At 46.5% G+C, this 22,326-nt stretch overlaps 1 protein-coding gene across 3 annotated transcripts in view; it reads right to left on the reverse strand.

Annotated features, from left to right (window-relative positions):
* Fyb2 (FYN binding protein 2) overlaps positions 1-22,326 on the reverse strand; it is a 96,836-nt gene that overhangs the window by 69,177 nt on the left and 5,333 nt on the right. For all 3 annotated transcript variants that reach the window (XM_010603636.3, XM_010603635.3, XM_010603637.3), the window contains exons 2-3: positions 5,188-5,923; positions 1,239-1,400 (exon numbers count right to left, since the gene is read on the reverse strand). In XM_010603636.3, the coding sequence (XP_010601938.1) occupies positions 1,239-1,400; positions 5,188-5,923 (898 nt within the window). The remainder of the gene's footprint in view (positions 1-1,238; positions 1,401-5,187; positions 5,924-22,326) is intronic.

The raw sequence follows: 22,326 nt of genomic DNA on the forward strand, positions 1-22,326 counted from the left end.
TTACTGACAAGGAAAACAGGCTCAGTGAGGACGAGACCCAAACTTAAATAGCTAAGGGTAGGGATCAGGGATCTATGAGACCATTTCATTTCAAAGACTCGGAGCTCCTCTCGCTGCTCTCAAACAACTGTCTTTCCCTTCCGAGAAGCAGCCTCATGCCTGAGTTATTTAACATTTATAAAAACCACACTTAGCCTCCTTTGATGTGGAGAGAGCCATGTTACTAAAGTAAGCTTAAGAAACTCTGTCCTTCTAGGAAGGATTTTCTTCCAGGATGAGACGTAAGATGGATCGATCGTAGCTCTGGTTCTCCAGGTGTGGTTTCCGGGCCAGCAACCACAGCCTCTTTCTGACTCATTAAAAGGCAAACTCTCAGGCTCCCACCCACCCAGACCACCTGAGTCTGAAATGCTGGAAATAGAGCCCGTTAATCTAAGACTGAACAAGGCTTCTTGGTGATTCTGATGCTTAAGTTTGAGGACCACCGAGTTCAAGAAACTCAACAGGAAGTTGCCCAAAACAGTCAAGCAAGCAGTCAAAGGCCGCGTTAGCTCTCTCCATACGCCATCTGTGGCGCCCATGGCCACAGTAAAACATGTGTTAGCATCACCACGCATGGCCCCCCAAAGAGTGCTCCCCTATCGCTGAATCCAAGCTAGGTGTTCAAAGTGTCAACAAGGCCAGACAGTGGAGGGAGGTGTTGATGCAAACTGTTCCTTTCAGTAGCAGAGCAAGAAACAAAGTAGCACAGAATAATTGGTTCCAGAGATGCATCACTACCTCCAAGGGACCAAGGAGGGCAGGAGCCATCACCGAAGGCCCCACAGGGCCTCGGGAAGGACTTCAGGTCAAGTCCACACTGGCTGGCTCCCTTTAGCTCCACCTCCCTTGTCCTGCATGACTGTGTTGGCAACACAGGCTTTGCGGGGAACACTGAGGTCCACTGGCTCCCTGCTCAGTGACTTTTCGTTCTCTTCCTCTTGGATGGATTCCCAGCCCATGGAGTGCAGTGCTCTAGAGGAAAACAGGCGGCCAGGGAGTGACGGGCCAGGTCCTGCAGCTTTGTTAGTCAGCAGCAAGCTGCTGGGCCTGTGTGACAGCACAAAGGGGACGGACTTCTAGCCCGGGAAGGAGGAGAGTGGCAGCGCCACGTCACCTGGGAGTCCATGCCGAGGGAGGGACTCCGGGGCCGCGGCCTGCAGAGCCCAGGACATGTGCGGCCCAGTGCATTTCCTTACCTTTGTCTTGGGTCTTGAAGAGAGTGGCCAGTGGTCTCTGGAAGGCCTGGAGGTCAACGGCTGGCGGCTTCGGAGGCTTCGGGGGCGCCGGACCCAGAGAGCCCACAGGGGGCAGTGGCTTGATTTTGGGGAGCTGGCGAAGCTGGGTGTCTGGCGGGCTTGCTGAGCACAGGAAGGAAAACGCAGGTTATGGTTTTGGTTGCATGACTGCTCTGGTCTCGCTTGCGGCCCATCTGCGTGCTCCAGTCAGCAGCCAGGGTACCCAGGGCCCTGCAACCGCCTCGCCTCACCCGCCCTGCTGCCATCTGCCCTTTCCTCCTCAGCAGGACCCTCTGCTCCAGCACTCAGACTCCCCTGACACACAGCATCAACTCTCCCCAGACTGAACTCAGCCCAGACGTCACCACTTCATGCCTGAGCTCCTCTTATCTCTGAGACCACTCATGCCATTCCTGATGCTGGGATACAATGGTCTCTCTTGCAAGCTTCAACTCTTTTTTTTCACCCACCCCTGTACCAGGGATTGAAGCCAGGGTCTGTGCACTGAGCTAAATCTCATTCCCCCCATTTCGTTGTTTTTAATTTTTTTTTTTTTTGAACCTGGGATTGAACTCAGGGCCTTGTGCTTGGGAGGCAGATGGTGGCACAACTGAGCTGAATCCCCAGCCATGTCCTTTTTAATATTGAGACAGTGTTCCACTAAGTTCTTAGTTGCTCAACTTGGGCTCAAACTTGAGATCCTCTTGCCTCAGCCTCCCAGAGTGTTGTGGTTATAGCCTTGTGCCATCTTGGCCTGCCTTCAACTCAATCTATTAAAGCTCTGCTTCAGTGACATTTGCTCTGGATAGCTTTTCTTGATTTCTCCAAAAATCAAGGCCAGAATTAGCCACTGTCTGATTTGTACCCATAACCGTTGCCAATAACCCTGTATCAGTACTCTGGCACTAGCGCAGAGACTGGACTATCTTCCCTGTGACCACGGGATCCCAGGGGCAGGGAGTGTGTTCTGTTTAATCTCCCAGGGTCTGCTCAGAGGGGACAGGATGACTCTCCCCTGGGACAGTTCTTCAAGCACTTAGGATGTGCCCGTAACACAGGAGCTACAACAAGGGGGAAAATCTGATCTGATATCCAGGGCTCATAGCCCAGAACCAGCTTCAAAGCTGGCTTTGTGAGTCTTGGCATTGGTGAAGTTTATGTCCTAGAATTTCCTTTTCACGTTAAAATTTCATATTTTGGCCTTCTGCACTCAAAAATCCAATTTCAACAGAAATTCCCAGATTACACATGAAAACCCTAGCTGCTCCTTGCACTGAAAATAATACAAAAAGTTCTCATATAATCCAAGGGCCTTGATAATTAGGTTTGCAGAATATCACAATTGACCCTATGGACCATCCATGCTAAAACTCAGCAAGCTGTCTGAGGCAAGGACTCAGCAGGTCTCTGAGGAACAGTTGTGACTCTCGCCCTGTCCTTTTCAATCTGGGAGTAGAGGGAAAGCTTCTTTCTCATCCTATCAGCAGGGGACACAGCTCTAGCTTCTCAGGGTAAAATTCTTCCCTTTCCAGGCTTTAACTCTTATAAGTCCAATATCAGTTTTTATCAAATTACGAGAAGACAATGAAAACGACCTATCACTTACTAACTGGCCTTTTAACTTTTACCAGGCATTATGCTAAGCAATTTACAGTTATTTCACTTAACTCTCTCAATAATTCCTTACTGTTTCCGTCCATCTTTCATCCCTTCCTCGGTAACTGTTTATTTATTATATTCTTGGTATCGTTCTAGGAGCTGGGGATGGAATAAATGCAGTCCTACCTTCAGAAATTTCTATTCTAATGAGAGGAGACCTGATGCTCAACAAGTAACTAACAAGCAAGACAGCTAGAGAGAGAGATGTTTGGTTCTCTTGCCTCAGTTGACTATAGCTAGTGGGCTTGGGAAGGAGAAGTAGGAGGAAGACCTGAGATTTAGCAAACCCCAGAAAGCATGGCCATGAAAACTGTAGTTAAGTAGTTTAGCCTCTAATGTAAGTACATAGAGAAATAAAGGAGGATTTTAAGCAGGAAATCCATTCATCTACCCAACTGTGAATCCATGCATTGATCCATCCAGCTGTCCATCTGTCTGTCCATCCATCCATCCATCCAACCATCCATCCATCCATCATTCAATAGATCCTTTTGTGAGGAAATGCTCAACCCGGGCTTGTACCTTGTTCATGCATAACCATAAAATGCATAAGCATATACCAGGTATAGGGATGAGCAATATGAAGAAAACCAAAACAATTTGGTAGGTATTTCAAATAGAATAACTGACAAGGTCCACTCAACAAGTGACACTTGAGCCAAGGCATTGGTGAAGGGAAGGAGAGAGCAGAAAAGTAAAAGACCTGGCAGAAGAGTCTCCAAGGCAGAGGGACTGATGGGTGCAAAGACCTGGGTGGGACCTGCTTGGTGTACACAAGGACTAGGGCAGAAGTTGGCAGGAGAGTGGAGGGAGAAGAGCACAGATCACATCTCATTCTTAGATGGCTCCTTAAACAGGAGAGGGATGTGCTCTGTTTCATGCTTTAGAGCAGTCATGTCCAACCAATACACCTGCTAGGAATGCAGCCCTACAAGATGGCAGACATCAGTTTTTAACACTATGATGTTGATTTTTTTTTTTTTTACAGCGTGGACTGCATAGGAATAGAATGGCAGACAGGGGAGGGAACAGTGCAGTGCCAGATCTGCCTCCTGTGCCTGCCACACAAAATCAGCCCAATAGAAACCGGAAACACAGGTGTATCAGACATCACATTCAAGTGAAATGGTGATATCTTTGTTGTTGCTGGTTTTTAAGACAGAGTCTCGCTTTGTAGTACAGGGTGGCCTTGAGCTCATGGAAATCATCCTGCCTCAGCCTCCCAAGTACTGGGATTACAGGTGTGAGCCAGCAGACCCAGCAAAATAGTGATTTCAACCTTACCTTTACATGTGTGCCTGGTGAAGATAGGCATTTATTGTTATTAAGTAAACATGTAAGTTTTCTTATTTCAAAGAACTCAGGCTGGCTGAGTTATTTTGTAAAATAACTCAGTAATTTAAAATAGTTTTTTTTTTTAAAAAACAGCAGTGGGACAGAAGTACAAGAAGGTATCAAATAGATTTTTGTCATCACAAATTGCTATAATTACATCTATAATACTAATACCAGAAATGTCAATACTAGCAATAACAATAGAAATGTTAATCTCTAATACTAGAAATGTTATAATAAAAATAAAGAAAATAAAAGAAGTTTTATTATTTATATGTACTAGCTATTCAAGTGTGTCCAGGCTATGGGCTAGACACACTTCTATTAGTAAAAATAATTTTTAAAGGCTGCCTTATTTATGTACATTAACTACATTATATATTTTATACATGGCCTAATACAATTCCCCTTTATTCAGTGCAGCCCAGGCAAGCTGAAAGGTTGACACCTGTACCTCAGAGGCCCCTGTGCCTGGAGATGGAGGACAGAACACACCTGAGCAAGAGGGTGGGCAGGTGGGAGACCCAAGGGTGATTGCAATAGACCAGATGAAAGACGAAGGTGGTGTGGACAGGAGCAGGAGCAGAGGTAGAGAGAAGCCAGGGAGCTCCAAACGTATGGGACTTTCGTGGTAGAACTCAGAGCTTGCTAGTAGATTTAGTGCAAAGAAGGAGGGCAGGGAGGAATGCAGCATCAGAGGGGACCGTGCTGCAGACAGAGAATTCTGTGACATGTCTGATGTGTAGGCAGTTTTGCAATGTAATTCCCGGAGATGAAGCACTTTATACAGACTTAAGTCTGCGATTTAGCAGGTGGACCCTCAATTCCCCTGCTGCATTCCCCAGGTCACACACAAGACCACTCCACTTGGACCCAACGAGCCCTCTGCCCAGCCCACAGGGATCCCTTCTCTTACCTGGGGCTGGGATGGCCAGCTCACACTCATAAACAGACTGGCAGGGACCACCCGCTGAGCTCCTATCAATACTGACTTTCTCTTGGTTCTTCTGGCCAGCTGGAGAACGCAAAGAAGGGGGTTGCTCAGAGGCTTTTCTTTGGGTCAACTCCTTCTTGGAAGGGAGTGTCAGGGCCCATTTTGTTTGAATCTTTTCCCTTGGTCTCTGTGGAAGAGGGCTCATGCTTTTCTGCCCTTCTGGATGGAAGGCTTTATCCCCACCATTGGTAAGGAGAAGAGCCGAGAACATCACACTCTTCTGAGACGAAACTTTCTCCCACTTCCTGAGCTTGTCTTGGAAGCTGTTGGCCACCACTCCTTTCTCCTCAGTGGTCTTCTCAGTATTTGATTGATTCACATCTAAGAGCAGAGAAGCTTCCTGGGAATTTCTTGGAGAACACACAGTAGGGTTTTCCAAAGGTCCTAGGGAACTTGGGCTCTTCTGAATTTTACTCCTCTGGGTCAACTTCATTCGCTGGGCTTTAGGAGTCTGGGACTCACCACTGGAGCCATGTGATGGTGACCAATTGTGGCTGGATGCGAGGGGTTTCCTATGGGCCCAAATCTGGGGGGGCCTTGTGCAGGCGATGTCACTCTTTTGAGAACCACTCACTGTGAATTGAATAGGTCCTAGAAGAGGTGGGGCATCACATCTTTGAAATCTGGCTCGAAGTTCCTTGAAGTTTCTCACCCCTTCCTAAAGCATAAGAGAAAAATAAAAGAGAGTCATTGTTCTAGGAAAAGTGCCAGCCTGATCAGCCGACATCACAGGACACAGAGACAGGCTTGGCTGGCTGACAGCACTGCAGTCGCTGACCTGGAGGGCAATGCCAGCCAGCCAAGCCCCCTGTCTGTGTGAGAGCAAAGCAATGTTCTCCTCTCGGAAATGTTTCAGGTGTATTTAAGCTTTTCACAATTTCTAGAATGAAGAATACTGACAGACAATTCTAAATAGTGTCGGCAAACCCCTTCATACAAACTGTGGATGGCTTCTCATTGCCTACGAAAATCAATTACAAACTGCTGGGTACAGCAAGGTTCTTCATAACGTGGTCCCAGTGAACTCAGAAGCAGTGGAAGTGTGATCTCTGCTCACAGCAAAACACAACTGCCCTTGTATCAGTCAGACTGTTTCTAATTTCTCAAGCAACCTCGCTCTGCTCCTACCCTAGCTTTGCTCACATTTCCTTGCATCACAAGTCACAGCCCGTGTACTCGGCACCTGCTTTCTTGAGTTCCCATGTCCCTCCCCATCCAGCAATTCTCCAGGGAAGACATAGAAGAGCCAGCAGCTTCCTGCCTCTTCAGGGCTTCCACAGCTTTTCTTGTCTTGGCTGTTGAAGTAGAGAAAATAGCAAACATAGGAGCTAAAGAGGTCTGGGTTCAAATTTTGAACCTGCCCTGGACCATCTAGACAAATTATCCGGGAAACACGGTACACCCTGGAGGTGCAGTTGCATCCCAAGTGATAGAAAGATTAGGCTTAAACTGTCAAGGGCCAGCACAATACCTGATACATAGTAAGCCTAAATAAAGCTTTGAAAAATATGTAATGATGAATAGCTACTTGATCTCACTTTTTTTTTTCCAGCTGCCCACGGGACGCCCGATCTTCTAAATTCAGCTCAAGATCAGGTTACGGAAATGGTGGCAAGTACCACAGCTCAGGCCTCTGGCAGAAAAAGAGGAACACCCAGGCCATATGGGAAGTGGTGGATGATCCAGCCAGGTGGAACTAAGAGAACTCCTTCTCGGTGCTCTTCTTACTGCCCCCCTTTCTCCTGCTAGGTCCCCTTTATTGTTGTAAGTGCCTCTGGTCATCTTTTGCCTTCAGAGGAGGAGGATGTCAGACAACATCTAATGGAGCGTTTTCAAAAAGCAAGAGCCACCATCCTCTCCTGATCACGTGGCAGGTTTTAAATTTCACGCACACAGCCTGTCTCTGTGGCAGTGACTTCTAATTCACCAGCTGAGGGCATGTCGGGGTGACCTTTCCCCGCTGTGTTTATAGTTGACTCACACCTGCCCTGGGAGGATTTAGGAAAGGGGCGGGTGCTAAACACGAAGCATAAAGCAGGTGTCTGGGAATGAGCTTGCAAGCTCCAGCTCTACTTTTCGTCCTTTGTCTCTTTCCCTCTCTTACCCACACACTCACCCCATCCACACATTGATAGCTCTCGCCACCAATTGCCAAAAGCAGGTTCCTTACACTTTGGCCAGCAGACAAGTTAGTTCAGCTACCCCACCTCTCCTGGACTGGGCAGAAGCCTACATTAGGCTGGAGCCAGGATGTCCAAGTATAAAGCTCAACTGCTTTTGTCTAGTTATGTGGTGTGGCAGTACACCTCATATCTCAGTCTTACCGTCTGTACTACCAAACAGGATTTCCATTTCTAATAAAAACTCAGGGTATAAGGGTCAAATAAGATACCAGATGTGCCACCTCAAGAGGTACATATTTCTTAAGTTGTGGCAAAATACATGTACCATATACTATCTTAACCATTCTTTTCTATTTTTTTTTGGTACTGGGGTTCAGACTCAGGATCTTGCACTTGCAAAGCAGGCGTGGTGCCAATGAGCTAAATCCCCAGCCTTAGCTACTCTTAACTGTACAGTTTAGTAGTAGATTCACATTGGTGTCTGCGGAACTCCTTCCGTGCTGCAATGCTAAAACTCAGCAACACCCCTACTTTCTACCCTCCCGCTCTCCTCTTGGCTCTCTGCATTTGACTATTTTAGGCACCTCACATAAGTACAATCACACAATATTTGTCTTTTGGGGACTCATTTTGTTTAGCACAAGAGCCTCAAAGGTTGGCCATGTTGTAGCATGTGTTAGAATTTCCACCCTTCCAAGGGGGATTAATCCTCATTGTATACACAACACATTCTGTCTTTCATCTATTCATCCGTCAATGGACACTGTGGTTGCTTTTACATTTCAGCTACTGCAAATGAGGTTGTTATCAGCCTGGTTGTACAAAGCTCTTTGAGACCCTGCTTTGAATCATTTTGGGTACGTTCCCAGAAGTTGCGTTGTTAGATCATATGGTAGTTCTATTTTTACACTTTTGAGAACACCCCACACCATTTCCCATAGCAACCGCACCGTGTTACATTTACACCAACAGTGTACCAGGGTTTCAGTTTACCCACATCCACACCACCACTTTTTTAATAATACATGCCAGGGGGTATGAGTCAGTCAGTGGATAACATTTTCAAAGAAACCTAACAGTTATTTTTAGCTCACTGTTTGAAGCTTTGTGAACCAGTGTTATTGCTTGGGAGAGTTGAATCTCTGTAGGACTTATTAGGCTAGGCCCCCATAGGAAATAGAATCGTGGATGTAATAACCTCCAAACCATCGCTTCTCGTTCTTTTGGCTAAGATCAAGTACAGCCTCCAACCCCAATATCCCATGCAAAGATTACTGGTTCAGGGAAAGGAAACCTGATTGGCCTGGCTCATCCTCTTTCAACAAATGTTCACCAGGTGTCTACTCTCCAGGCCAAACGCTACTTTAGACAGCCAAGCGCCCTCAAAGGTTGTGTGTGTGTGTGCGCGCGTGTGGTACTGGGGATTCAACCAGAGCTCATGCAGGTCACACAAATGTACTACGACTGAGCTACACCCCGACCCTTTTAATTCTATTTTTGAGATAGGTTCTTCCTAAATTTCCTAGACCGGTTCAAGCTCATGCTCCTGCCTCAGCCTCCAGAATAACTGAGACTGCAGGTGTGCGACACTGTATCTAGCTTACATATTGCATTCCAATGTCGGGGCGGGGAGAGGTAGAAGGGGAGAAGAGAGGGAAGGAGAAGGAGACGGAGGAGGAGGGGAGAGCTAGGAAGGAAAAAACATACAGGAAAACGTTTGAGATAAATGCAACGGATAAATTAAACAGATGGTGCAAGAGTGACGAGTGCCTACTCCCGATTTGCAGGGGCATGAACCAAATTTGGAGTTGGACTGGGCAATCTCTAAAGCCTCTTCCAGCACTAACATTTAGAATTTACTCTGCTTGCTACACAGCTGGGGAGTAGGTGTGATGCATTTGGGTCTTTCCTTCATCACCCATGGGTGGGAGTTCAGGGTGGAGAACACAAGGCAAGTCGTGGGCAGAGGGGCTGAGATGTGGCCAGGGGGCCTCCCAGTTAAAACCACATTTCATTCTTCCGGCCCCACTGTCAGTTAACCCCCCAGTGGGATCAGGAGTCTCAAGGCCTCACCGTCTTCTTCACGCTTTGCCACTGCCCTCCAGTTGCCCCCACTCAGCTTGGAATGACTTCGTTATGGTCTCTCTCCTTCTGCTCTGAGCCTCTCTAATCCTCCATTTACTCAGCTGTTAGACAAATCTGTTTAGAAACACAAATCTGATCATGTAAGTCCCTTATATGTTCAAAATCCTTCAATTTGGCTCCCTTAAAGCTTTCAAATAGGCTCAAACTCTTTGGCTTAGCACCTCAGACCCATCCTATTCTCATCCCCATGGATTTTTGGAGCCCCCAGCTGACTTCCTTCCTCCTAGGCTCATTGAAGTGTTTCCATTTCTCCAAATCTGGGCTGCCCCTTTGGTGTCCCTGTACCTCTGAAGGTGCTGTTCCCCTGGCAAGGAATACCTATCTTTCTTCCAACTTTGGGAACTGGTAAATTCCTGCTTATTCACAATTTAACTTGTGGCACCTTGGAGTCCATATTGCTAGCCTGCTAGGTGCTAACCACAAAGGTTACAAAGAGGAATAAGTACTCCCTGATCGTCCAGAGCTCCCGGGTGATGGAGACGGATGGAAATGGATCATCCCAATGTAACGCCGGAAATAATTAGGTACATAAAACATGTCTGCTGCAGGGACATAGAAAAGGGGTTCACGATGCAATTGGGGCACAGAGAAAGCTCCATAGAGGTAGCTTCTCAGCTAAAAGCCAGCCAAAGAAGGGTGAAAAAGATGTCCAGAGAGAACAGCATGAACTGCAAGCACAGTGAGGGTAAACAGCATGGTGTATATAGGAAAAACCGGCAAGTCCACATCACTGAGGCCCCATTATTCAGAGACTGGAGTTGGAGAAGGTAGAGGCCAACTCTTCTGGGAGTGCTTGGGCTCCATCTTCAGGTGGGCATGACTGCGGATGAGTTTATCTTTGAGCAGTGAATGCAACTTCTAACAGATGCATCTTCCGAGGACACTCTGCAAAGCAGCAGCTCCCTTTCACTGCCTGCCTTAGCCTGTGTGCGGCCAGGCTCGTCCAGCCGGTGCAGCTAGCCTTCCCCAATGCAGCGCCTGGGAGGCCTGCAGCCACATCTCCCGGGGCTGGTGCTCTCTCTCTCTAGGCAGGAGTTCTTCCATGGGAAGCAAAGGAAATGAGCACAGGGCAGCATGTCCCTCGGGGAGCAGCTCTGGCAGAGGGTGCCAGGCTATGCCTCGGGCAGCAGCAGCACTGAGTTCCCAACGGCATAATCCTGTGTGGATGCTGGACTTTTCCCTTAGCTGTAGCATACAAGCTCCTCCCTTATCTTCCCAATCAATCTCAAAATAATCTAATAAATCCCTTCCTGACAACAACGGATTCAGTCATCTGCAACACATGAAAAGCACTGTCTTGATAGCAGCAATGAGCACCCAGCATGCTGTCCACTTCCCTGGGTCAGAATGCAAACCTCCTGAGGACAGGCAGTTGGCCACTGCTGCAACACCAGCCCCTACAAACACACTTGCCCACAGTCTTTTATGTGTTCCTTAGCTGCTTTTTATCAAAGAGATAAAAATGTGGTGACTCAGTGAAGATTTACAAGTTTCCAGAATCCATCTGAGACAGAAACCACATCTTCTTCCTGTTGGTAACCCAACACTAGCCCTGTGGTTCACAAAATCTCTGCTCAGTAAATGAATTGGTGAATGAATGCTTAGATGAGTGGGCAGGCTCATATAATACATGAACTATAACTGTGCAGAATTTAAAAATGCTTTCTTGAGTCATTTCTGTAAGAATAGTTTAGAATGATGCCCACAGAAATAGATTATCTAACCTCCATAATATCAGAAGACATCATGAAAATTCGTCCTAGAAAAGAGGCTGGGTGCTTCTCTGCTGCCCTGGATGGGTGAGCCTTGAATAGCTCATCTGGAAGAATGGGACAAAACAAACCCAGATATATTGTGGAAACAGCCCAAGATAAAAGACAGCGCGTCCGCTAAACAGAAGGGATTTGTCTCTTTGATACAGAAAGGCAGTGAAAAGCAGCCAATGAGCACAAAGAAATCACTACAACATTTCAGAAGAATGAGCAGACCAGTGTGAATAGACCAAATCCCAGGGCGCTAGGTGTGGTTATTATATTTAGCTTAATATATGTAGTCAAACCAGGGAAATAAAACTCCATCAAACAGATGTCTCTCACTCGATTTCTACTTTGATGGAGTGTAAAGAATAATCATAACAGTAACAACAATAGAGGCAAACAGTGATCACCAGATGCCAGATACTGTTCTAAGCACTTTGAATACATTCCCTTGTTTATACCCTACATGTTCCCAGAGTACCTACAAGGACATCAAGGCTAGGCGGGCTCAGGAGACTTCTCCAAGGTGGCAACAAGGAAGGGTCGGAACTAGGAATCAGCTCATGCAATCTAGTTTCAGACTTCATGGTATATCCTGGTCTCCTTAAACCCAAGAATTCCACTTGTCATGTCTAGAATGTTCTTTTGGTTCATTTTTCTTTTCTTTCTTTCTTTTTTTTTTTTAGAAACAAGCTAATACCTGATCATATGAGCATGAATGCTATATGAGATTCTTGAGATGAAATTTCCTCCTTTGCTAGTTTCAGACACTTGATATCTTTCTCCTGCCCTTGTAGTCCTTATGATAAATTCACATATAAGCCATCTTATTCTCCACAGTAACCCTACAAAAGAGGCCCCATTCTGCCCCATGTTGCAGACAAGCATACAGTAAAGAGAGGTTAAATAACTTCCCCATTTTATATAGAAAATGACACAGAAATTTGAATTCAAGTGTGCATAATTCCAGGATAACTCTTCTTCTATGATAGCATTTGTAAATTTAGCTCCAATGTATAATTCTTTTGCTAATGTCACAAATACTGATCTTGCCTATGTCATGCCAAATGATAATACTTTTAATAATAACGTTATTTTTCAATAATGATCACTTTATTCAAATAAATTAAAAGCCCAAGAAACCAATCTGCATTTGCTTTCAAAATTTTTTAAATTTGTTTTGGTACCAGGGATCGAACTCGGGACCTTGTGCCACAGGCAGCGGCACAACTGAGCTAAATCCCTGGCTGCATTTGTTTTTAAAACATTCTCTCAGATTGTTTGTTACTTATACTAAGATGAGCAAAGCATTATACTTAATCTAATTGGCATATTTTTAAAAGTGTATAATAAATTAAATGGATATTGTGACCATATATTCTTGGATATTTCAAGGAATTTTTTTTGGTGGTAACGGGGATTGAACTCAGGACCTTGTGCTTACCAGGCAGGCACGGTGCCACTGAGCTACATCCCTGGCCTGAGGTAGCTATGATTTAATGTAATTTAAAAGATATGAGAATGCAAAACTGAACTACAATAAAATTCAGTGTTCTTTCAAAATAAATCTTCAAATGAGAAATATTGCGTACCAAATCTCACGCCCCTGCCTGTGGCTTACAAAGTCTGGTACAGACATCTGTTATCTGCTCTCCCAAGTTTGTCCTGCTGAGGCACACTGCATGGTGGCCACCTTTTACAACATGGCTCTCTGGGATTATACAACTAACTACAGCGGCATATGTCACATGACTCCAACATGGTGGCATATGTCATGTGACCTTATTAGCTGACAAGGAAAAGAATTACAGGTACTCAATAAATCAGAAATGGACCGGGGATTTAGCTCAATGGTTCTGCTAAGCGCAAGGTCATGAGTTCGATCCCCAGTACCAAAAAAAAAAAAAAAATCAGACTGGGTCTGTGAAAGCTGTAGGAAAAGCATATGTAAATTAACTTCCAGGAGAAGATATTGTTTTGATGCATATTTCTTGATTTATAAAGAAAAGTTAACTAATTTCTGAATTTCTGCACATCATTGGCTATTATCTTCCAGAGCAGAAAGCAAAGGCAGCACCAATGGAAGTGGTAGACATCATTCTCCAGGTAAATGAGTGCAAGAGTCTTAAGGGATTTGCAAACTCAAGATCACAGGCACGCAAAAGCAGCAGAAACCAAAAGATTACCCAGGAAGAGAAGGAAGCAATAGTTGTCAAAGCCTACCTAAGATGGAAAGAAAGAAAAGCCTTAAAAATAGCATCTAAGTCAACCTTCATGAATAAAAGAGGCTTCAATTCAAACTTCACCATTTCAAGAGCTATAATAACGGTGAAACTGCCTGTGTTCCTTGTACCAGTGATTAATTGGGGTAGGAACAAGGCAGCACAGGGCACGATCTGTAGCCCTTTCGCTGCCTTCAGAACAGGAGCAGAAAGGTCAGAAGCCACTGTCTTGTACACAGGTAGAAGGACCGATTCTTGCTCTCCTCCACTCTGGTGAGCATAAACCACTGGCCAGTACTCTAGGCAAGACTGTCCCATCCCTTCTCAGGAGTCACATGCTACCAAGGAGGCACCTGTCTGAAACAAAAAGCAGGTCTGGGTCTGCTTATTTGGTGCCTATCACCACTCAACCAGGGGATTGTTCACTGGTCTTCCCTGACCTCAGCGCTCCAGGCACCATCACTGAGCTCCAGTCCCCAAGCGGAGGCAACAGTGACTCTCTTTTCCCCAAGGCCACCATCAGAAAACCAGGTTAGCCTTCCACCACGGCCTTTGTACCCAAGACCACAACATCCCTGACCAAATCCCACTTCTCATTCTTCCCTTCCTTCCTCTGAGCTCCGTGGAGCTTGGTCAGTGGTCAGCAGAATCCCTTGAGTCCTCACCTCCACTTTGAACGTGTCTTTGACTCTTTTGTTCTAACTCACACTGGTATCTCTCCCAAGAACACACTCCCCTGAGGCTTTCACAACTGTGGCATTTTTTTTTTCAATACTTGTTCACTCCTGGGCTAGATCTGCTGCTTCCTAATCACTTCTTCCTCCTCAGAGAGATCATCTCCCATGAAGAGCATGCCACACCCTGTTCCCTGTTGAGATCTCCTACATTATCCTTCATCATTCCCTTCGTTTACCGAAGACTTTCTGTACGTGGGTCATTCCGCTCCCGCCATGACAATAAGCAAATTCCAGATTGGTGTGGATGGCCATCCAACACCCTGGCCTCATTCCCTGTGATCTTGCCTGCCACTCTTCTCCCGTCACTAATTTACAGAGGTACATCTAAGCCTTTGCTATGACTAGTAAAGGGACCGTCTCAATCACAAATGACAAGTATCTTGCTTCTGGGCACTGCTACCTACCTACCCACTTGCGTCTTCTGGTACTCCAAGACTCTGTCTACTATCTCTTCCTGTGCTCATTCCCTTGAGTACTCAGAGGAGATTCCACGGAACACCACTCAAATCACTTTCTAAGATGTGTATCAACCCCTTTGCCTCCCTTCCACTTCCTGTTTACTTGTGCCCAGATAAAAGGCAGATGGACCTTGAACTCTAGCCCTGTCTTTCAACTCTTTATTTGTACCCCAGGCAAGACTTAACCCAGGTTAGAGCGGTGATGATCAACTGGAGGGGGAGTGTGTGGAAATTGGGAGTCCAACCTAAGGAATCAGGGTTTTATTCAACAGGCGTGGGGAGCCCCCTGCCCATTCAGGGCTCATTCAAGGCTTTGCTTCCCCGGCCTCCTGGCCTTCTCCCATGGGTGTGTGCCTGGACCAAGGCCCAGACCTAGTCTGACTGTGTCTGTGCTGGTGCTCTTCACATGCTACCTTGTTATAACTCTTCACCGCGCTGCCCCCTCTCTATCCTTTTCCATGTAGAGCTTATGTCTTTCCATGTCTGTCTCTTCAGCCAGTAGCTGAACAGAGAAATGCACAACATTCGCCTCCCAGGTAGTGAAGGCAGAGATGCAAACAATTACCTCACCACAGCACTGTGGATGGCACCAGTAAAGATTCAGTGAAGTGAAAGAGCTAAGTCTGGCAAGGCCCTTCTGGGAACTCTTTCCCAAAGCAAGTGTGGCCTTCTGGGCTGAGGGGCAGCACAGGGGCAGGACTGAGGCCGGTGGCTCCAAACCCTGTCCCTGGGAGTAGCACAAGTGGGACAGGAGGGAGGAAGCCAGTGCCCTTCTCGGAAGCCTCTCTCATTTAGAGCCTTCATGGCCTTTCCCTCAGGAAGCAATGTGGAATTGCAGTTGCCTTTGTGGAGTAATGAGAGAAGATGCTTTGGTGCAGGGAAGCTCTTGGTGCATTTAGCCCTTTACCACTTTGCTATTCTCTGGTCCGTATTCACCTACACACTCCCCTGCCCCCCGCCGTCCTGGCCATCCATCAGCACTCCTAGAGCCCTCAGAACTTTCATCCAAGGGTCCCAATATCCCCTTGGTGCTGACACAAACCATCATCCCCACCACTGCCAACACAGCAACTCTAATTCAGGTCTACAGTCTTTATACAAACTCTGGACAAGATACACTTTGGAATTCAGAAGTCTTCCAATTGAAGAAAGGTAATGTGTTACAGACTCCGTGTATGTAAGTCCTGGGGTGGTCTGAAGCAGCATGCTGGGCTTCAACCTGTTATTTCTGCAGCAAAGCATACTGATGCTCACCCGATGTCAGAAAAAGCTCCTATATTGTCTCATGCGGGTTCAGGAAGGTGTTTGATACCAAAATGATATCAAAATTGTGGGCAAGGGACCATAAACTTTTGTGCCTCTATTTCCTAGGGTTTTCTCAAGGCTTTAAGAAGAGGGAGAAAGCAAAACAATGATGGAGCAGAGCCTAGGCATAATAAATGGTGGCCATAACCAGATATTGCCTAGCCCAGTGGGTCATCGTTTCATGGTTAGCAGATGCTAACTCCTTCACCTCCTGGCTCGATTGCTCTCTTTTACACTCTCCCCCTCCATGCTAGGGTTAGAACCTGGGGCCTCCCCCATGCCGGGCAAGTGCTACCACACAGCTACACTGAGTCACACCCAACTTCATTTCACCCCCACATGGCACTAACAAAGAACATGCTTTCCTTGCTCACGCTGTAGCCTGTCCTCCTATCACCAGAAGTGTCACAGTGCCCCTGCCAGACAGCTGTAGCCCAGATTCTGCTCATCCTACTGGGCACAGCTCAAAGCTCTCACGACCTTCACCACTGATCTTTTTAAAATGTGCTCTTTCCCTCCTCAGACTCCCTCCACCAATGGTTCTCAGCCGTGGCTGTGTACTGGACTATCTGAGGGGCACCCGAACTTGTCCTGCTCACAGAATCTCAGCAGTCACTTTTCACGAATAACCTTGAATGCTCATTGTGCAGCCAGCTTGGCAAAGAGATTTGGAAACATTTCACAGCTATTCATCTGCAACTCTCCTGTGGTTTTATGCCTCTTATCACTTTTCACTTCCAACTACAATCATAAAACTGGATACCTCATCTTCCCCATATTCCATGAAGGCCCTAAGGGCAGGTAGGAACAATCGCTATAGAGCCCACAAGTTCAAGCGCGATTGACTCCTAGGAAGTGCTCAATAAACATTTACTAAAGTAACACTGAACAAAGTGAACAAATGGATTTCTGGCCTGGAGGGTATACTCTTTTAAAGGGCTTCAAAAATTACCAATTAATTTCATGCCAACAAGATATCTAAATTGCAGTTCCACTCATGGCTGCTTCTGCCTTTAAAATCTCTCACTGGTCCCCTTGACCCCGATGATAAAGTAAACATTGCTCAGACACAAGATGCCCTTGGTGGCTTGTCCTGCCTACACCTCCAGGTTTATTTCCCACAGTGTCCTGCCTCTGACTCAGCCCTCCAGGTAAATGGAACTCACCTCTGCATTTGATCATGCTGCTCCCTCGTGGGAATGCCCATGATGTATTTATTTGCTGGCTAAACTTATTCATCTTCAGACATTTAGCTGTGTTATCAGTCCTTCCTAGGTGCTTCTGCCAGCTCTTGGGCTAGGCAAAGTGCCTTTGCCCCATGCTTTTGTAGCAGCCTCTGTGTAGTTCTATGGGGCAGTTATCTGGTTTTATTACACTGATCATACATATATATGTCTGCTTTATCCACACCTCCACTGAGGTCTTCAGGGGTGTGGACCAGATTGTGTTTTTACTCATGCCTCTGCCGCTGTGTCTAGACACAGAGTTTAATTGTACAGTATGTATCCTTTTGAATTAAACTTAAATATTTTTGGATGTGAGAACAGAAAAATTGGAAGTAACGCTACAGCAAACAAAGCGAAAGGTGCATTGGATGAATTCTCACTGTATTACTCCTTTTTAGCGTATTGCATTTCCAGATGCTATGCACAGTGACGCATGTATGTTGTTAAATGCTATAATCCTCACAGGGGGCTTCTGAGCTCAGCCCCAAGGAGGAGGACAAAAACCAAGGATCTGAGTTTTCTGAGGTTTGCTTAGGTCACAAAGCGAGTGAGTCCTGGGGCCCAGATTGGAACTCAGCACTACTGCCAATGCCAGCTTGGAAATGAATTGCATGTTCCGCACACCTTTTCCATAAGGACACAGGTGCTCACTCTCTTCCTTTCCCACACCCATGCCACATTCATTTGTGGCCTGCCACCTGGGGAAAACAAGACAGACACAGGCCTTTCCCTTTTGGGGTTCAGTCTTGTGGGAAAGATCCCAGAAGCAGTCAGTGACCTCACCCAAGGTCTCTGTATCAGGGAAGCACTGGGGTCAGGACAGGAAAAAAACCCAGTAGGTTTGAGGAGCAAGAGGGAAAGAGCCAGGGAAAGTGAGATGGGAAGAACAAAGAGCAGCACCATGGCCAAAGGTCATGGATCTTACATGTCAAACAGAGGGCCTGGGAGCCTGTGGGCAGGGAGTTCCCAAGCCAGGTATGCAGCCGGACTGGAGGGCCATGTGCAGGCTAACCCAGCCAGACTGGAGGGCGAGACACAGGCTAACCCTAACCTTCACGGAACACCACAGGAGATGCTGTCCATGGAAATGATATTTTGGAACTTCCAAATCGTTGAAGATACAGTCCTGCAGGGAACCACCAGCCAAAGGGAAAAACAACAACTCATTGCAAACACACGAGGCTTTTGATGGCTTTAAGAAAACCAGCCCCCGAAATGGGTTCAGAACTCTTCTAGACACTGAAATGTTACCTGGCTGGGGCTGAAGGTCTTCGATGCCAATTTCAAAGTGCAGCTCCCAGCTGAGGGGCTCTGGCTGAACTCTGTTAGCAGTCTGGGGATCAGGGCCTGGGCTCAGAATTTAGAATCTCTGCAAACTTTCTCCCACTGCCCCTTTACTGTTGTCCCCTGCACTCACTTGGTATTGCAACCTGGGACGAGAATGGGGGGAGGGTGGCACCGGTAGCGGAGGGTGGGGGGGAATTGACCACCAAGGGTGCTCATTTAGAGGGCTTCCTCCCCTCTCCGGCACCAAACGGAATAGTCACTCAAGTGTCCTTGGGCTGATGACAGCTTTACGTAAAGTGCAATTTACTGAACACCAAAAAGAAAAAAAAAAAAGAAAAGAACTGAATGGCCTCTTTGAGTCACTGTGCTGCTTTCACCCAACATCATATGATGTAAACGCCTTGGCCCATGTGGCCGTTTTAATTTCCTAGGTTTGTTTTTTATATTAAAGACCCAGCAGCAGGAAGAAACAAGAAATGAAAAGCACCATTCGAAACTCAGCTGGGCAGATCTGACAGGTGTCAGGTGTTTACGTGTTTTAAAGAGAAAAGAGCTGCTGTCCGGTTTTTCTGTCTACTCAAGCCCTCTTCTCAAAGTCTGGAGTGCCAATCCTGTGCCGTGGTCATCTCTCCCTTCCCTTCCACGGTCAGTTTGCCACCTCGGGACCCCTGCAGGTGGTGCTTTGCTGACATAGCCTCAGATTCCCCAGTGGCCTGGAGGTAGCTGCTGTTAGGCCTATCTTACAGACAAGGAATTGCAGTTTGGAGAGAGAGCCGTTTAACTTAGGGGCTAAAAACTATGCTGTGGTTGGAGTCAGATAAATTGTTTAGATCCTGGCCCATTCACTTACAACTGGAGGACTGAGTTTTATTTCTGTTGCCTCAATTATGGCAAAAAATAAAAATATTTACATCAATTAATTTAGATAATCCAAGCACATGTTCCTTACAGCGCTGCCTGACACAGGATCATTTCTAGAAAGGCCAGCTCACTATTATTACCATTTGTACTGTTATAAAGAGATAAGTTTAGATTTAACAGGGAAGAGTTCACACGTTGTCTCTCAAAAATTGACGTGTTGGAAAGTGAGCCCCCAAGTTCACAGGTGAATGGCATTCAGAGATGGGGCGTTGGGAAGGTAGCTGGGATCAGACGAAGTCATGAGGGTGGGGCCTCACAGTGGCATCAGTGACTTTGGGTGAGGAGCACACCGGGCACACTGGCTCCACTGCCATCTTGCCTTGTGGTGCCCACCACCATGTTACCATGGGGGCTCTCACCAGATGCTGAGCAGAGGCTTGCGTCACGCTTTTGGACTTCCCAGCCTCCAGAACTGTACAACATGCCTTCCTTTCTTTATAAATTATCCACTCTTGGGTATTTTATTATAGCCACAGAAAATGAACTAAGACAAGGTCTGATTCCAGAGCTCAAGATTCTTTTGCTATACCCTATCGGGCTAGGCTCTTTCAAGACATTATTTTGTTTTCTTTGATACTGTGTGATCAATTCCATTTTACAGAGGAAGAAACTAAAGGTGGGGGGCCAAGTACTTGCTGAAGATTAAAGAGCTATTAATTAAGGGGCAGATTGAAGCCTCCTGACCTCATTCCTCAATTCCATCTAACACCTGACCACAGCCTCAGATGTTGGCTGGTAGCAGTCAAGAAATGCAACCAAAAGGTATTAGAAAGGTCCTTTATCTGGGACAAAATTTCTTGAGCCAATTGAGAATTGATTCATGACATTCTTTGTTTTCTAAATACATACGCTGCTAATCCACTCACTGAACCTTGTGATCCTCTTTATTCAGGGAACTAGCAAAGCCAGAGCCCCTTTTGAGACAGGTTTACAGTAGCAATTAGTCACACACCGATCCCTGAAAATGACTGTGGGCATCAGCTTCCTTCACCTTGGGAGGCTGCCAGCTGTGTGGGGCCAACAGCACCTTCTGCAGCCCAGCTGTTTTCTGGAAAAGGAGCATCCTTGGCCCTTTGGAGGAAATAGTGCATGGACAACTTCCAGAGGATGCTGTACCGTGTAGAAAGGCAGTGGCCCCTCCCTGACTAGATGACTGTGTGTGGCCACTTCCCATCTCCTGCCTTCTGGAAAAGGGTATGCTGGTTCACAGCAGAGATTTTACTACTGTGCCCTGAACAAGCAAGAGGCTAAAAGGCAGAATTCTCCATGCAACAGCCCTTTCTGTCTTCAACACACAGCAACACACTATATCCAGTGGAACCCACGGCCAAGCTGTACATCTCCAGAAACACTACTCACACTATGATCACAGTGCCCACTCACTAGGCCACCGTGTTAGTGTCCCTTGGAGTTGTGTGACTCAGTGGCCCCCTGCAGGCGGCAGAGATGGCGATAGTGGTGACCCAGGGTACTCTTCCTCTTGGACCTTTTAGGTAGGTAGGTTCTTAAAGGCGAACAGAGACCATTCACCTAGGGTTTCATTCCATGACTAGTTGAGTGCCTACTATGTGCCAGATAGTGTTCCAGACATGTAAGAGTGAATCACCAACCGTGAACATAGCAAGAGTTCGTGCTGAGCATGCCTCATTCAAATGCTTAGGGTCAGATTTCAGAGTTTTTCAGATTTTACAAATATTTCATAGATCTCACCAGTTGAACCTCCCTAATCCAAACTCTAAAGCGCTTTCATGTTGGCACTCGAAAAGTTTTAGATTGAGGAGCATTTCAGATTTCGGAGTGCTTTAGACTGCAGATGAGACACGATCAAACTGAGTATTGATTTTCCTTGAAGTTTCCAGTCTTACCTCTTCTAACCCATCCACTGCAACGGATTCACTTCCGTTTTCTTCTTCATTCTTGGGTTACCCAACCCAGTGCCTGGAGCTGAGAAGACACCCCGTGAGTGTTTCTTGAGGGTGTGCATGCCTCTATGCTTCTTCGCCCATCTCCTCCTTTGCCTGGCATGTTATCTTCCTGTTAATTATCTGGAACCCATTTGTCTACCTTGACCCTGCTTGGAGGCAACTCGGAGGCTGGCTTCCCTCCATGAGATCAGCAGACAGAAGTGGTAGTGACGTCCCTGTGATGCCTTTAACTCCTTTAACTGAAGAGTTTACTATAATATTATTGTCTTCCAGTTTCCCCTTCCTCCCTAGACTGAGTGGCTTAAGTACAGAGCAGGAATCAGAAGCCGCGGTGGGGGTTGAAAAGTCTTGGTCCTTCCTCTATAGATTCTGGGTCTGTCACTGTGACAAAGTAATTCCAGTCCCTATTCCCCCATTTCCTAGGGAGTAAAACATGGATACAGCAATTCACATCTTAAAATCGTCATGGGCATTAACATCGGCTTGGTGCTGGGAGCCAAAGAGGCCTGTGGCGCTGACACTGGAATGAAGATGGCTGGGCTTGAGTGACAGAGACCAAGTTATGCAGAGGACCCGAGGCTCCAGCCCAGGGCTCTGTCCTCATCCCACAATCTGGAGAAAAGCTCTTGCATACATACTCAAAACAGCTGCTGGAAAGGCCAAGGCACAGCTGACTTTTGGACAAATCCTTCAAAGGGAGTGGAAGGTGGTTGCCTGCTTAACAGCTCAACACTGGTGTTTTTGTAAATAAGCCTTCAGGCTCTTGAAAACCTTTCCCAATTTTTCTTTTCTTTCCTTTTTTTTCCTCTTAAGGTCACCTGCTGACCTTTGAGATAAGCTACTAGCTGGCTCAGGAAAGGTGGGGCTGGAGGGCTTGGAAAAACTGTTTGAATTCTAATGTCAGCTGACTACAAATTGCAGGTTGGGGGATTTGGATCACGTCAACAAATGTTAG

The sequence above is a fragment of the Fukomys damarensis genome, unplaced genomic scaffold (genome assembly GCF_012274545.1).
Source record: "Fukomys damarensis isolate Sample0158 unplaced genomic scaffold, DMR_v1.0_HiC HiC_scaffold_23, whole genome shotgun sequence".
NCBI lineage: Eukaryota > Metazoa > Chordata > Mammalia > Rodentia > Bathyergidae > Fukomys > Fukomys damarensis.